Source organism: Aphelocoma coerulescens, chromosome 5 (genome assembly GCF_041296385.1).
Source record: "Aphelocoma coerulescens isolate FSJ_1873_10779 chromosome 5, UR_Acoe_1.0, whole genome shotgun sequence".
Lineage (NCBI taxonomy): Eukaryota > Metazoa > Chordata > Aves > Passeriformes > Corvidae > Aphelocoma > Aphelocoma coerulescens.
Window position 1 is genome coordinate 58176924 of NC_091019.1, and position 13067 is coordinate 58189990.

Sequence of the window (13067 nt, forward strand, 5' to 3'; positions counted from 1 at the left end):
TTCATTCAGTTTGAGCCTCTGGATTTCCACTCAGACTAAAAGCCTTATTCTATTGACATTTCATCTCCTAAGCACTTGAGCAGGTACTCCCACTCTAATACGCTTTGCTAGATGCTAACTTCCATTCTGTGAAATTACTGGCAACTCTTTGAACAAATAAAGACTAACTTCTATGCAACAGTCAGTCTCTTTGCTTTTCCCCAAGAAAACAGAAGACATTCTCATAGAGTAAATAATTCCTCTAAATTGATAAAAAAAAATATTAGTAGGAGGCTGCACACTATATATTTAGTATTTCAAAATGAAAATACTTTTAAGAAGACAAGTTGTTCCCTGTTTCCATAATTACACTTGCATTTATTACCAGATGTTTTTACGAAGATAATAAAATTTCCATTTTAAGATTTAATAGGAAGTACCAAATTACATCTTCTAACCAGAATAAAATTATATTATATACTATACTTTGTTGTTAAAAGCAAAATGCTTTTGGCCTTCAAAACCCAAACCACATTATCTCCTACCTGGAAAAGCATCACTAACAATTTGTTATCCATTTCATACTTCACCCATTCGACATGAGAAGACAAAATGATACAAAGATTTAAGAGAAATCTTGGGGAAAGCTTGGGAAAACCAAATCACAAATATACCTTTATGTAATAAAATTTACCTAAATTTATATGCATTACCAGCTACATAGATGTACGTCTTGATACTCTTGGGATACTTAACTGCAGTACTTAAACAATACATTTTTATCAATTGTTTCACAATGCATTTAGTACAATAAACTGTTTTGTCAAAATATGTCATGTCAAATAGGTATGTGATTAACACAATTTAGCCACAGTTAGATCTAGCTGCTTTCAGTAGGGAAGGGTCATTTAAACCACAAGCTAATCATATTCATCAGGTGACTGGTTGCTTATCTTTCTGAAGAAAAAAAAAAAAAAGAAGACACAAAACAAACTCCAAAAAAACCAAACCAACAAACCACCCCCCCCAAACCAAAACACAACAATTGCATTAGAAAAATAAATTATTTTCTTAACTTCTTCCTGTTCCTCAAGTAGTGTCCCAGAAACATTGTCAGTAATGTTTAAGCACACAAGAATAAGGTCAGTGGCTTATTACTACTCAGTTCTTGAAAAGGTATTTTAAAAACATGATTTTCAGGTTTTTCAACTCCTAAAGTAAAGTAAGGTTTCAAGTGCTTTGAAGCATATCCACCAAAATTGCAGCATGAGTTTTCTAAAGATCACTGAATGTAAAAATATTTAAGTGGTTTAGTTCAGCGATTTTAGGACACAAGATATGAATCTTTAGGAATTTCTCTCGAACAGAAAAATTGCCAGGTAAACCCCACTAGAACAGGGCAGGGCTAATTCTGGAATGGTGAGGAGTAGCTGCAGCTTTCCTCCTGGTTAAGCTGGTCTCCCATTAAAAGTAAGGCCCTGATCCCAGGAGCTAGTCAGAGGTTTCATTTACATAATGCACCTTCAATAATTAAGACTAATATTTTTCAGACATGACAATGGAAAGAAATGGCAAAGACATTTTCTACTAGTTTAGCAGTTCTTTCACAAAACCAGTTTGGGATGTTATACTAATGTAGACAGAAAATGGGCTGAAGTAGTAACAGCATCATCAACATCACTGAAACAAAGAAAAGAAAGATGGAGCAGCACTAATCATTCTGTGCAACCTGGCTACATGAAACAAATTCAAGAAACAAAGAGGAAGAAAAATGGACATTAACACTTAAGACATGGTGAGAATTGAAATCCCCACTGCTTCCCTCAGTTTAAATCCTTTAAGTTTACAAGAACTGCAAGAAGAAAGCATGATCTTATATTTGCAGTATAATAGTACAAAGAGATATTTTCTGAAAATCCCTGTTCTTTAAGAACAAAAATCAAAACAAAACGAAGAGAAATGCTACAGTTAAATTTTTCCCGGTTGTTATAGCTTCAGAAATATTTGTCAGTAATTGGTTTCTCAAAACTATTTCAAACTTCAATTTTAATTTTTTTAGGAGTTTAAATAGGACAGAGCATTCTGAGAGCAGGAAGAAAAGTTTAAGAGGAGAATAGGTGCAGAGTAATAATAAAAAGGTTGGATCCTAATACTTTAACACATCAAACATGATCTAGAGAACATTTGTTTTCATGAGTAATAAAGCAGAAAACCATGATAAAATGCATATATTAATACTTATCTGAAAAAACTGCCTTAGATTTTAAGTTGGATCAAGAGTCTAAAACATTTTTGAGAAATGAGCTATACACCTTTCCTTTTAAGTAGAGGTTTTGAGGATGGGCTAGTTTTAAGGACTCCAAAACAAAACACCCTGTAAATCTGAAACACGAATACTGCATCCATGTTTCAGAAAAGAGTTACAAAATCCTTCTGGTGGAGCTACAAATCCACTACTTAAAATAAGTTTCAGTCTTCAAAATCTACTTTTTCCTGACTTCAAGGATCCTGCTATGTGTAATAAACATATTTATGCCTCCTCTACATGAGCCCAGAATAAAAAGTAATAGATTATCTCCTTAGGGGAGTTCGCTGTGAGATCTGGAATGAGTCTTTCCCTGCTCAGGTTTGCAGAAGTACACTCAGAGTAAGAAACCATTTCTTTCACACTCTCTTGCCTCCTATGTTACCATCACATTGAGGAATACCAGTTATAACCAATTGCTGAAGGGCATTCCAGGTGTAAATGAACTGGATAATTCATACTGGGTGGATTTAAAGGTTGGAATCAGTTGTCTCTTTAAACATACTACAAGTTCCTGGCATCAGACCTGTCTTTTACCCTCCTTACCGACTGCTATTTGCAGTAACAGTGGAATGAAGAAGAACATTCTGGTTTCTTCTCCTGTTACAGCATGAGAAATCCTTGCAAAAAGAGGAAGCTTCAAACTGACAAAGCACAAGGTGGTACAAAGTCCAATACATCAGGCACAAATGCTACTGACTTTTTCAACTACCACTCATCTCAAGAAACACAAAAGCAAACAGATAAAAGCTACAATAATAAATAAATGTATTTTCCAACAGCTAAGATACTGTCATCTTCTTCTGCACTGTAGAAATCTTACATAATTTTTGGATTTTAGTAACATTTTTCTGGAAGAAAAATGGTCTCTCATCCTCTAAAAATAAAATGAAGTGTTTCTCATTTACTTGTACATACACATTCAAAACAGGAAGACTATTAAAAGAGACAGTATTTTTGTTAGAGCAATAGAAATTGGAAAGGCTTTTAGGCATGCAAACTGTTATTTGTACCTGATAATAAGATTACAGTCCACAAGTCCCAATGCTTTGAATTTGAATGGACATGTATTATTCAGTCGGGCTACCTAAAAGAAGCTGTGGCTACCTGTAGAGTAGAGGAGTTAAGCACATTCACAGGAGGCCAGGTAGACAGCTCGCTCTTATGAAGAGAGGTGCAATTTGTCATCTGTGCCACATGGAGAGACTGTCAGGAAAATAGACCACTTCTGGTGTGTGACGAAATGTAATGTGTTTTTTCAGCCCATGATTCTCTGTATTAACTTTTGTTTTGAATTTTACTTTCCAAAATGTCCTCTGAAAGAACACTTGCGGAACTCTTGAGGATAAGGGTGAGGGAGCAGAGACAGTGTAACAGAACAGATAAAATATGCTTTTTCACTGGCACAACATGCAGCAGTTTTATTGCAAATTGCCTCACACTTCCCACTCAGAACCATAGTTTAAAGTTTGTTGTTTTAACTGTCACATTTAACTGTTCAGACTCTTGTTTTCTACATCAGATCTCTACTCCAGGCAAAATTATTTTTAAAAACTTCAGTGGAAAGAGTTCAGTTTAGCTCTCAGAAGCAGCAGAAGGAAAAAATTATCAAATTTTGCCCAGGTTGTTCCACTGAGAAATCTATGTACCCTAGACTTTGGGTCAAGAAGCTGAGGTTGCAGATTTTGTAACAGTATCCTATATTTAAGAACAACAAAATAAATGTTTGTGCTGAAATTTCTGTCAGAGAACCTTAAAACCAGAGTTTGGGGTGCAGGATACCTTTTTTGCTGACACTACCAGCCTTTTTGAAAGACCCAAAAAAATAAGCGAGTATTCTATTTTTTCTTTCATTCTCTCCACTGTCTTCTATTCTACACTTTCAGTGGAATAGAGCTACAGAGTTATCACCTTGGGAATTCAGAAAGCAAAGCCACCTTTGTGAAAACACCTTCATGTGAGTTTTACCAGAACCTCAGAGCTAACAATGGGCTCTGGGCAGGCCTCTGCTCCTACACCTAAGTGTCTGTATGAAGATCTCCACTTCAAAAAACTGGGTGAGCTCCAGTGCTCAAAATTAACAGAAAACAGCCAGCTGAAATCAGTCATCTCCTTTTTCTATTCACAGTAATATCCAGATCTCCACTGACTTTACTGGGATCGAAGACAGGTAACTCTCAGGGTAGATGTCCAAAATTTAGTCTTAGTGCCTCCATTGCAACTTCCTGGATAAATTCGATTTCCCACTTTATAGAACTTTTAGCATTAGATATCTAACACTTTGAGAAATAAACTATTATACCCCCAGATAAAATATTTTCTCAATCTTAAATGTTATCATAGAAAACCTGTGCTTCTAAGGTCCAAGGTTTACAAGGTGTAAATGTTCCAGGAAGATGATGTAGATCACTTTTCCAGTTTCCAGTCACCCTTTGAAGCTAGTTGACAACATTCTTTCCTACACCTTTTTAAGAAGTACACCTTCAAAAGTATTGTGAAAGCAGAAGAATAAATAATTACCATGTATGTTACACTTTCACAGATGAGTGATTGGAAAATATTAGGAATATTGGAGTGTCATTAAAGTCTACAAATCCATTTTAGAAATCTGTGATGCACTTGGCATCATAGACTCCATAATCCAAATTTCTAATTTGAAAAAGTTCTAACTCTTCCTCAAATTCTATCCTTAAAGACAAGTTTTCTAACTAAGCGTATACTGACTTTGTATTCCTAGAATTGCAGGCATACAATTCTTAACCTTTCCCCTGTTCACTCCTGCCTAAACTATGAGTTTCCATCCAGGTAGGAAATAACTTCTTGAGGTACCTTTTCCTTTTACAAAGTCTTAGGACAGTTTAGAAAAGGATGAGGCATAGTTTTCTTAGGAGGAAAATATTCTAGATTGCCAATATGTAAAAGTTACAAAGGCATCTGAATAATACCCATTGTGTCTGCCTGGCAAAAAGGCCCCATCAAAATAAAACACCTCAATGCAAAATTTAAGAATTCAGTATCCAGTGATGACCTCATCAGTCTTTGTACAGAAGAAGTTACATTAAACAGGGGTCACTTTAAATACTAAGAGATAAGAATGGGGGATTGGAACTAGATGATCTGTCAGGTCCCTCCCAACCCACACCATTCCATGGTCCTATTCTATGACTCTATGAACATGTCTGTTATCCTCATCCATCCACCAATTCCACTTAGATCCATACACTGAAACTATAACCTGGAGGTTTGTACTACATGCAATTGCAAGAATCCATTTAAAAACAGAATCCACCATGCATGGACTTTGACACATTCCTGAAAAAATCTACCTGCCTCACTATTCTGTTAAATAATAATTGCAACACAAATAGGATATGGACACTGCTACCTGCCCCAAGAGGGGCTGACAAATCTTTGAGAGGAAATGTTCACGAATAGGCTAGAGATACTAACCATGTTCCATTCTGGCATAATGCTGTCTGCAGAGCATCTGCTGCTCATGACACAGAAAGAAAAAAAAAGGCTATACTCTTTCTTAAATTTCAGCTTGTGTTCACATGCTAACAGTGAAGAAATAGGACTGGAAAGAACACAGGTGCTGACTGTAAAAAAATCATCCTGAGATTCCCTACTGTCATTTAAATACCCTCCATCCTATTAGAAAAACAGAAATACAGAACACTAACAGACCTTACATATGCATTTTATCAAATGCTTCAGACTGAGGAAGAAAACAGAAAAGAAAAAGTGTCAAGAATTACTAGACTACTAGAAGAAAAAAATCAGAGCACAATATGTAATTGAAATAATTAGTATTGAGAATTCACTCTTTTTTTATAATTGGTGCACATATTAAAATCCATTTCCAGTTAACATTTTACTTACCATTTCCACGCCATACTTCAGCCAGATGGCAGCTTCCTTCTCCAGGCTCTTTGCAGAACTCCACCACATCGCGACAGGTTGTTTCTGGTGTAATTGGAACTTCTGTCAGAATCTGTTCATTGTTGCTCAGAAACACAGTTAATATCATCTGAAAGAAATAAAAAGAAAAATGGCAGAATATTAAAAAAAAAGACCAAAAAAAGGACAAAAATAAGATTATGGGTAAGTTTTTTTCCCCTCTGTAAATGGAAATGTATGCCTACTATGTTCCATAGTAGTTTTCAGTCTCCTGTAACTTCAACAAAGATTTAGTCCTTTGTGTTCATTTTTTTTTGACAGTTCATTAAATTGACAATTTTTTTTTATAAAAGCTTGAGTTGAAATGCTTTAGTTCTGTCTGAAAATAAGGCTGAGAGGACAGGAACAAGTTTCAGCTATGTTAGATGCTTGAAATCGTAGCATTTAAATGTTGAAAATAAATGCACGCTTTGGCAAAGTAACCAGAAGCTTCAGGATGTACTCAAAGACAAGTATTCCTAAAATGCAGTAAATCCTCTGAAAGACACCTGACCCTAAGCTCCTGCTTAAAATTAAATGAATAATTTTATCCATTCTCTCTGCACCTTAATTCCCATCTGTAGTCACAACACTGTTCTGTAAATTCATGGGGACGGAAAAGAGAGAACATCGTATTTTAGAAGGCAAAAAATACCGTAACAATAAATGGCCCTAAATAACATGATAAAATTAATAACTTTGCTTGCAATTAAAGTTCTTCCAGATCTTTCCCATAAATAAAATGTGGTGACACATATTGAACCTAATTACAGCTCTTCATTAAATAAGCACTCTTGAGGTAAATAAAAGTTGTGCTTCAATTTGCATAGGCAACTCTTAAGAACATTCATAATACTTTTATCTGTGGGACACATACATCAGCCAGACTGGAGACTGACATTAATAACAGCTAGATAATGAGTGAGAGCAGTCTGCTTTAGAAATAGACACAGGACAAATTCCAAGAAAGCCCAGGCTTCAAGCTCTCAGTCTCAGCAGTCCTCCAGGTTATTTCAGTCCAGGTTTCTACTCTCCCTTAGCCTGCCAAGTTTGCGTGCTGTGTCCTGAAGTGTTCAAGTACCTACACTTCAACACAAGAAGCAGTCAACCAGAACTGAAAATATACCAGAACTCAGCCCCGAGTTTTTCCAACAGTAGCATAAAGGAAGCCATAGTAAAAGCTGTAATACAAGGTGGAGGAAGCTACAGGATACAGCCAACAGATAATAATGAAAGTGCCTGTAACCACCTACTGTAAGCAGCTCAAAACATTCTTGTTCCCCCAACAGAAGATTCAGACAGTCTCAATATTCAGTGGCTGTGGTTATATACCAAGTATCTGATGTGGAATCTACTAGTGGAATTTGACCTCATATTTAAGAAGAAAGGGTCACATATATGAACGTAAACCAACAGGATTAGAAGAAACCTTAAGAGGTCATCTAATGCAGTCTCTTGGCCTCAGGCAGGATAAACTATACCTGTATTATTCTGCAGAGATGCTTGTCTAACCTGTTCTGAAAAGCCTTTCATGATGGAAATTCCACCATTTCCCTATGCCAGCCACCCCAGAAATCCAGGATTCCTGTTGCAAGAGGAAGTTTCTTGAAGTCTAGCTAGAGTTTGCCTTACCACCATTTAAACCCCATAGTTCTTCTAGCCACAGGGGTAACAGAAAACATATTTTTTCCTCTTTTTCCCTCTGCACTTAAATTTAAAGAACGTGCAATATGTAAGTAAATTAAGTAACTTAAATTAAACAACACCAGTTTAATGAAGTTATTAGTGCCAATATTCTAAACAGTTTTCCCATAACACTTGATAGCAGTTTCAAAATAAAACCCAAGCTCCTGAAACTTTTTGAGAATACAAAAAGACCCTGGCTTTACAGCCTCAATCATTTGTGTGAAAGACCTATATTCTTGGTATGAAAGGATATATAAAATGTCTTAACATCATGTGATTTTACATAGTTTCCAAGTTTTGATTTCCTTATTGCTGTAAAAGTCACACTGGCCCAGTAAACTTGTTTCATGTCTTCAAGATTATATATCTGCTTCTGCAGACGGACAAAAAGAGAAAGAAACACCTTGTAGGTGTGAGTTATCCTATTTATCTCAGTCACTTCTCCATAAATTCCAATCTCAAGCACTACACACAGTCCCCTTGGCAACACCAGGATAAAATTTGCTGTACCTCAATCACACCACTTGACTCCCTCAGCTCAGAGGGCATCAGTATTGTCCTCTGCAAATTTGGGTGTCACAGTTTCAGCCCAGGGAAAGGTATCTCACTAATGAGGAAGCAAGGTGCCACAGCCAACTATTGCTGTAACACTCCTCAAGGAAATTTGATTAAGTAAGGATTTATTTTTAACAGGTTGTCTGAGCAATACTAAAGGAACTGAAACACTGTGCTGCAAAACAAATATCCTGAAACATACACAGGAAGACTCAAAATATTGCACATTATTAATATATTGTAATATTAGATTTTCAAGGCAGTATCATAGCTCTTAATTTTTGTGGTGGAAATGGATAAGAATCAGAGGTATTACATAGTGATAAAATACAAATTAGCATTGATGGAGCCTGGAAATTTGCTGCTGAAGAACGCAATTAAAGCATACATGTGAAATACCCAAGTATACCCACTGAAGTAAACAAGTTACAAGAAAAAAACATTCCTAGCCAAAGATTAGGACACAAACGAACTGATAAATTCTTTCTCATTTTAAATTGACTTCTAAATAGGAGCAGCTAAATAAAACCCATCTTGTAAAAATGAGATCATAACCACTGTAGCATTTCTTTGATCGTCTCTCAATTCACAGCTTTTAATATGTGAACACAATGTCACACAACAGGATCAGCCTAACATTCATGAGCAAATCACCTCAGGGATTCTAAATCATGTATTTTTTGCACCATAAACATCAAGCTCCAAACTTTACACTTCATCCTTCTCACCACACACATAGGTATTACCTGTTACTCTCCTCTATGGCCCCTGCTACACAACCAGTGGTTTGATTCCAACTTTCACAATTTCCTGTCTTTTCCGTACCAAGTAAGATACAGCAAACCTTCCAACCTGCCTTCAAAACTGTCATCTCATTTCTCAGCTTTCAGATTACCTCCTCCTAGGACAGATTTGGAAACAGTATTCTACCCAAATCTTCTCTGTCCCACAGATCTTTGCCTAATAGTTGCACATATTCCTCTTCGTATGGCGACTCCCCTTCATCCATTCCCTCTTCAAAGCATACTTCCTCTATTATTTAAAGGACACATTTTATCATCCCTGCAGTTCTCAAGGAGGTGGAAACAGAGATAAATCTACAAGAACATTTTCCTTGCTTGTTATCTCACCTCTTTCTACAGCTGAATAATGTCACCTACAAAAATTTCAATAGACATCGCTCAGAGAGATGACAGTTTTATCTATCTAGACCTGATCTCCTGCTAAGGAAACTGAAATGTTGGCAACTTCAGTTGACTCTTATGAATGCCTAGCTGTCAATTCAAGTTCCACAAGGCTGTAACATAGTCCTTAGCCATGTTTCACCAATGATTCCCTAGATTTCATTCATCATAACACACAGGTACCCATCACCCTGAGCTGTAGTATAGACATCTTTGACAAAAACCTCAGTCTTGTGTCTCAGATCTATCTCTACTTTTCCTGTACGATATGTAAAACAGAGAAAGGTGTTTTTTCCATAAAGTGGTCCAGCTAATGCTCTCAGTTTGCAAACTTGCAAATAAAGGTTTCCCAGCTTTTCACTGGTGTGCCTTTTTCACTCGTGACAGCTATGACAGCTACCACAACAAAAATCACCCTTCATTCCTGCAGCCTTGACCCAGTTGCCTTTCTGTGTCAGTCCTGATAAGCACAATTTATTTGTCTTCACTTCCCCATTGGGAAGTGCAATCTTCTCTCTTATCATTTTTCACTCTCTATCAAGAAATGTATGTCAAATTGGCCCTTTACACCTGTTTCTACTCTCCATGTGCTTAATATTAACAGGTGGTTTTATGGTTTCTTCACTGTTGTCCACCATGCCTTATATGCACCTGCAAAGCAACCTCATTATTTTCCTTGGAGACCCTCCTTTGCTGCTCTAGCTAAGCACATCAGACACAAGTCTAAGTCATTATTATGCTGAAAAGTGTTGCCAATGAGGTGATAAATATTGTTTTGTCTCCTTAAGAGATGAAATGCATGGTTACAGAAGTCTTCCTTCATCCCTAACCAAGATTCCAAGAGCTGCACAACAGAAATGCATTCAACTTGTCTACCACAGCAGAGATCCCACAGGGTCACAAATGCCTTACACACAACTATACAGAAACAAACCATCTTTCAAATGAGTCTGATGGCCTTTGCTCTAAATGAGCTTGGTCAGGCTGTCCTAAGAATCCACCCTGACCTCACTACTTGTGTTGTGCTACTTCAGTAGCATTCCCCTAGTACAATGTGCAATTAGTTATGACTGGAATAAAACCAGACCACCACCACCAAAACAGCTGGTGTAGCATGTTGATTCTTAGTTAAGATATGGTCTAGAAAGCCAAAATTCCAACTGCTGAAAAAAGTTTTTGCCTCACCGTTTTTCTACGGTCTTACTGAAAAAAACCCAAACATTTCTTTAATCTTCAGCTAGTGAATTAAAAAGGTCTACAGTTAAGTAAATCCTCTTTAACAATTTTTGTGGAGACAAGAACTACATCTCACTCAACTACTACCTCAACCTACCAAGACCTGAAACACTGCAGCTTGAGAAGAAATAAATTGTACACCCACACCTCCATTGCTTTATGCCGAAGCTAATTTACTAAGTCAGAGAGCTGATAACAATATTTATTGTAAAAACAACAACAAAGTCCACATAAGTAGGTATTTCCTGATACCCTACTTACAGCAAATTAAATTATTTGATCTATCAGAAAGGAACCAGACAAGTACTATTTCAGGACATGCTGAAACATTAGAATTGAAAACAAGTTTAAGATTATTTTCTTACAGTAATATTGACGTATTCCAACTATAAAAAATGAAAGTGAGTTCTGTGGATCAAGAGGGGAAACCACTTTGTTGGCTTTTTATTTTATGTACAACCATTTTTTAACTAACCCCCATGTTTCCAATCAAAACCAGAGTTCCTGGTAAAAACTGATCTGAGAATCATTACTTTTCCTGCATGTAATTTTATGTCCATGATTTAAAAAAAGGAAGACACATCTAGGAAAGTTTAAAAGCAAGATCACTCAAGCAGAGGACCAAAGACTTGGAAAAAACAACCTGCAACCCAAGAAAATGAAAACCATGAATTTTTCTTTGTGCTATCCATTACTCTCATTATCCAAATTTAGAATGCCTACATGATATTAGAGTGGATAATAGAGAATTTTTTTTAATAACTTCTGTCAATTTAAGAATTATCAAACATATGATTGCAACTTAAAAATATACTGGGTATTTAATATGGCTAAATTCACACACTACTGTTTAGTCACATTGGACTCTCCCTTTGCCTTTTTTGGTCTTTAAACCAGCCTAGAAATTTCACTGTATAAATGAACAACAAAAAAACAAACAAAAAACCCTTCTCTCAGTGAACAGACATTTCAAATACGAGGCTGATACAAATCAACTTAAAGTACCAAACAGTTTCTAATAGAAATCCCAACTTCAATCCTTCTGTTTCACAGGAACTGGAAGGCATTATCTTCTCACCATACATTTTCCCTTAACAAAGAATTCCAAAACATTCATTCATGATCTTATGCTTTGCCATTTCAGAGCTTTTAGAGGTGCCTACAACTACAAGGTGAGAACAATCAATGAAGAAAAGACTTATTCAAAGTGAATCTCTCTTGAACAGTAGAGACCTCAGCATCTGCCAAGAATTTTAACTTTTTGTCCTTGATTTTGCTAACTTGGGAGTCCCAGGAGTTTGCTATATTCAAGGTGCTACTACAATAGTTTTAACTGAAATTTCCAAAGCCCTCTCTTACTGAAATGTCATGGCCCCATCAATCAAATATGAACTTTGAGTAAGATTAAGGATTTCAGCTACTAGAAAAATTATAGAATGAGAGGCAGGCAAAATGTGAAAACGGAAAAATGATCCCTTTGGTGATGAGATACATCAATATGCATGACTTTGCATGTAGAATGGTCAGAAAAAAGTGACAAGTTATCAATTGTCTCATGCAAGCTTGCTTGCCTGGAATTCATGCCATTATATAAAACTTCCATCAGCTACAGCTGTAGAAACTGATTTAATACTTGAAATGTACAACTACAGAGTTCTAACTTTTGTTGCAGTATGAACACAGCCCCTCCTTATGATTATAGACTTAATTAGGTAAAGTTTTAAGCAATTACATTTAAAAAATTAAGAAACTATGAAATTAAAACCACAGAACTGTTTGAATTAAAGCCATCTAAAGATACTTTCTTGACTCAAATCACAAGTATTTCTTTAAGTATAAATTGAAATTTCAGAACAAACAAATCCCAAATAAATCTCTCATGTTAGTATGTGCAAACCCCAGACAAACAGCAGTAAGATTAAACAATTTCCCTTCTCTGTATTAATAAGAAATATTTAAAATCCATCTAAGCAACAAGTTACGCAGCAGCATGCTTTTGCCAACAATTATTTACCTTCAGAACGAAGCTGTTATTTTTGAAAATGAATCTGTTAAGAATTTCTTGCAGTATGCTTGTGAGTCTTATTTCGAATAAAGGATTAAGACATACAGCAAATTTATTACCAATTACTGTGGTTTTCACCAGGAGATTTCTTTTTGTTTCCCTTCCCCATATATGGGGT

General features: G+C 36.1%; 1 protein-coding gene across 5 annotated transcripts in view; it reads right to left on the reverse strand.

Annotated features, from left to right (window-relative positions):
- The window catches only part of PPP1R13B (protein phosphatase 1 regulatory subunit 13B), a 69369-nt gene that overhangs the window by 37569 nt on the left and 18733 nt on the right, over positions 1 to 13067 (reverse strand). For all 5 annotated transcript variants that reach the window (XM_069018379.1, XM_069018381.1, XM_069018378.1 and 2 more), the window contains exon 2: positions 6167 to 6314. In XM_069018379.1, coding sequence (XP_068874480.1) covers positions 6167 to 6314 — 148 coding nt within the window. The remainder of the gene's footprint in view (positions 1 to 6166; positions 6315 to 13067) is intronic.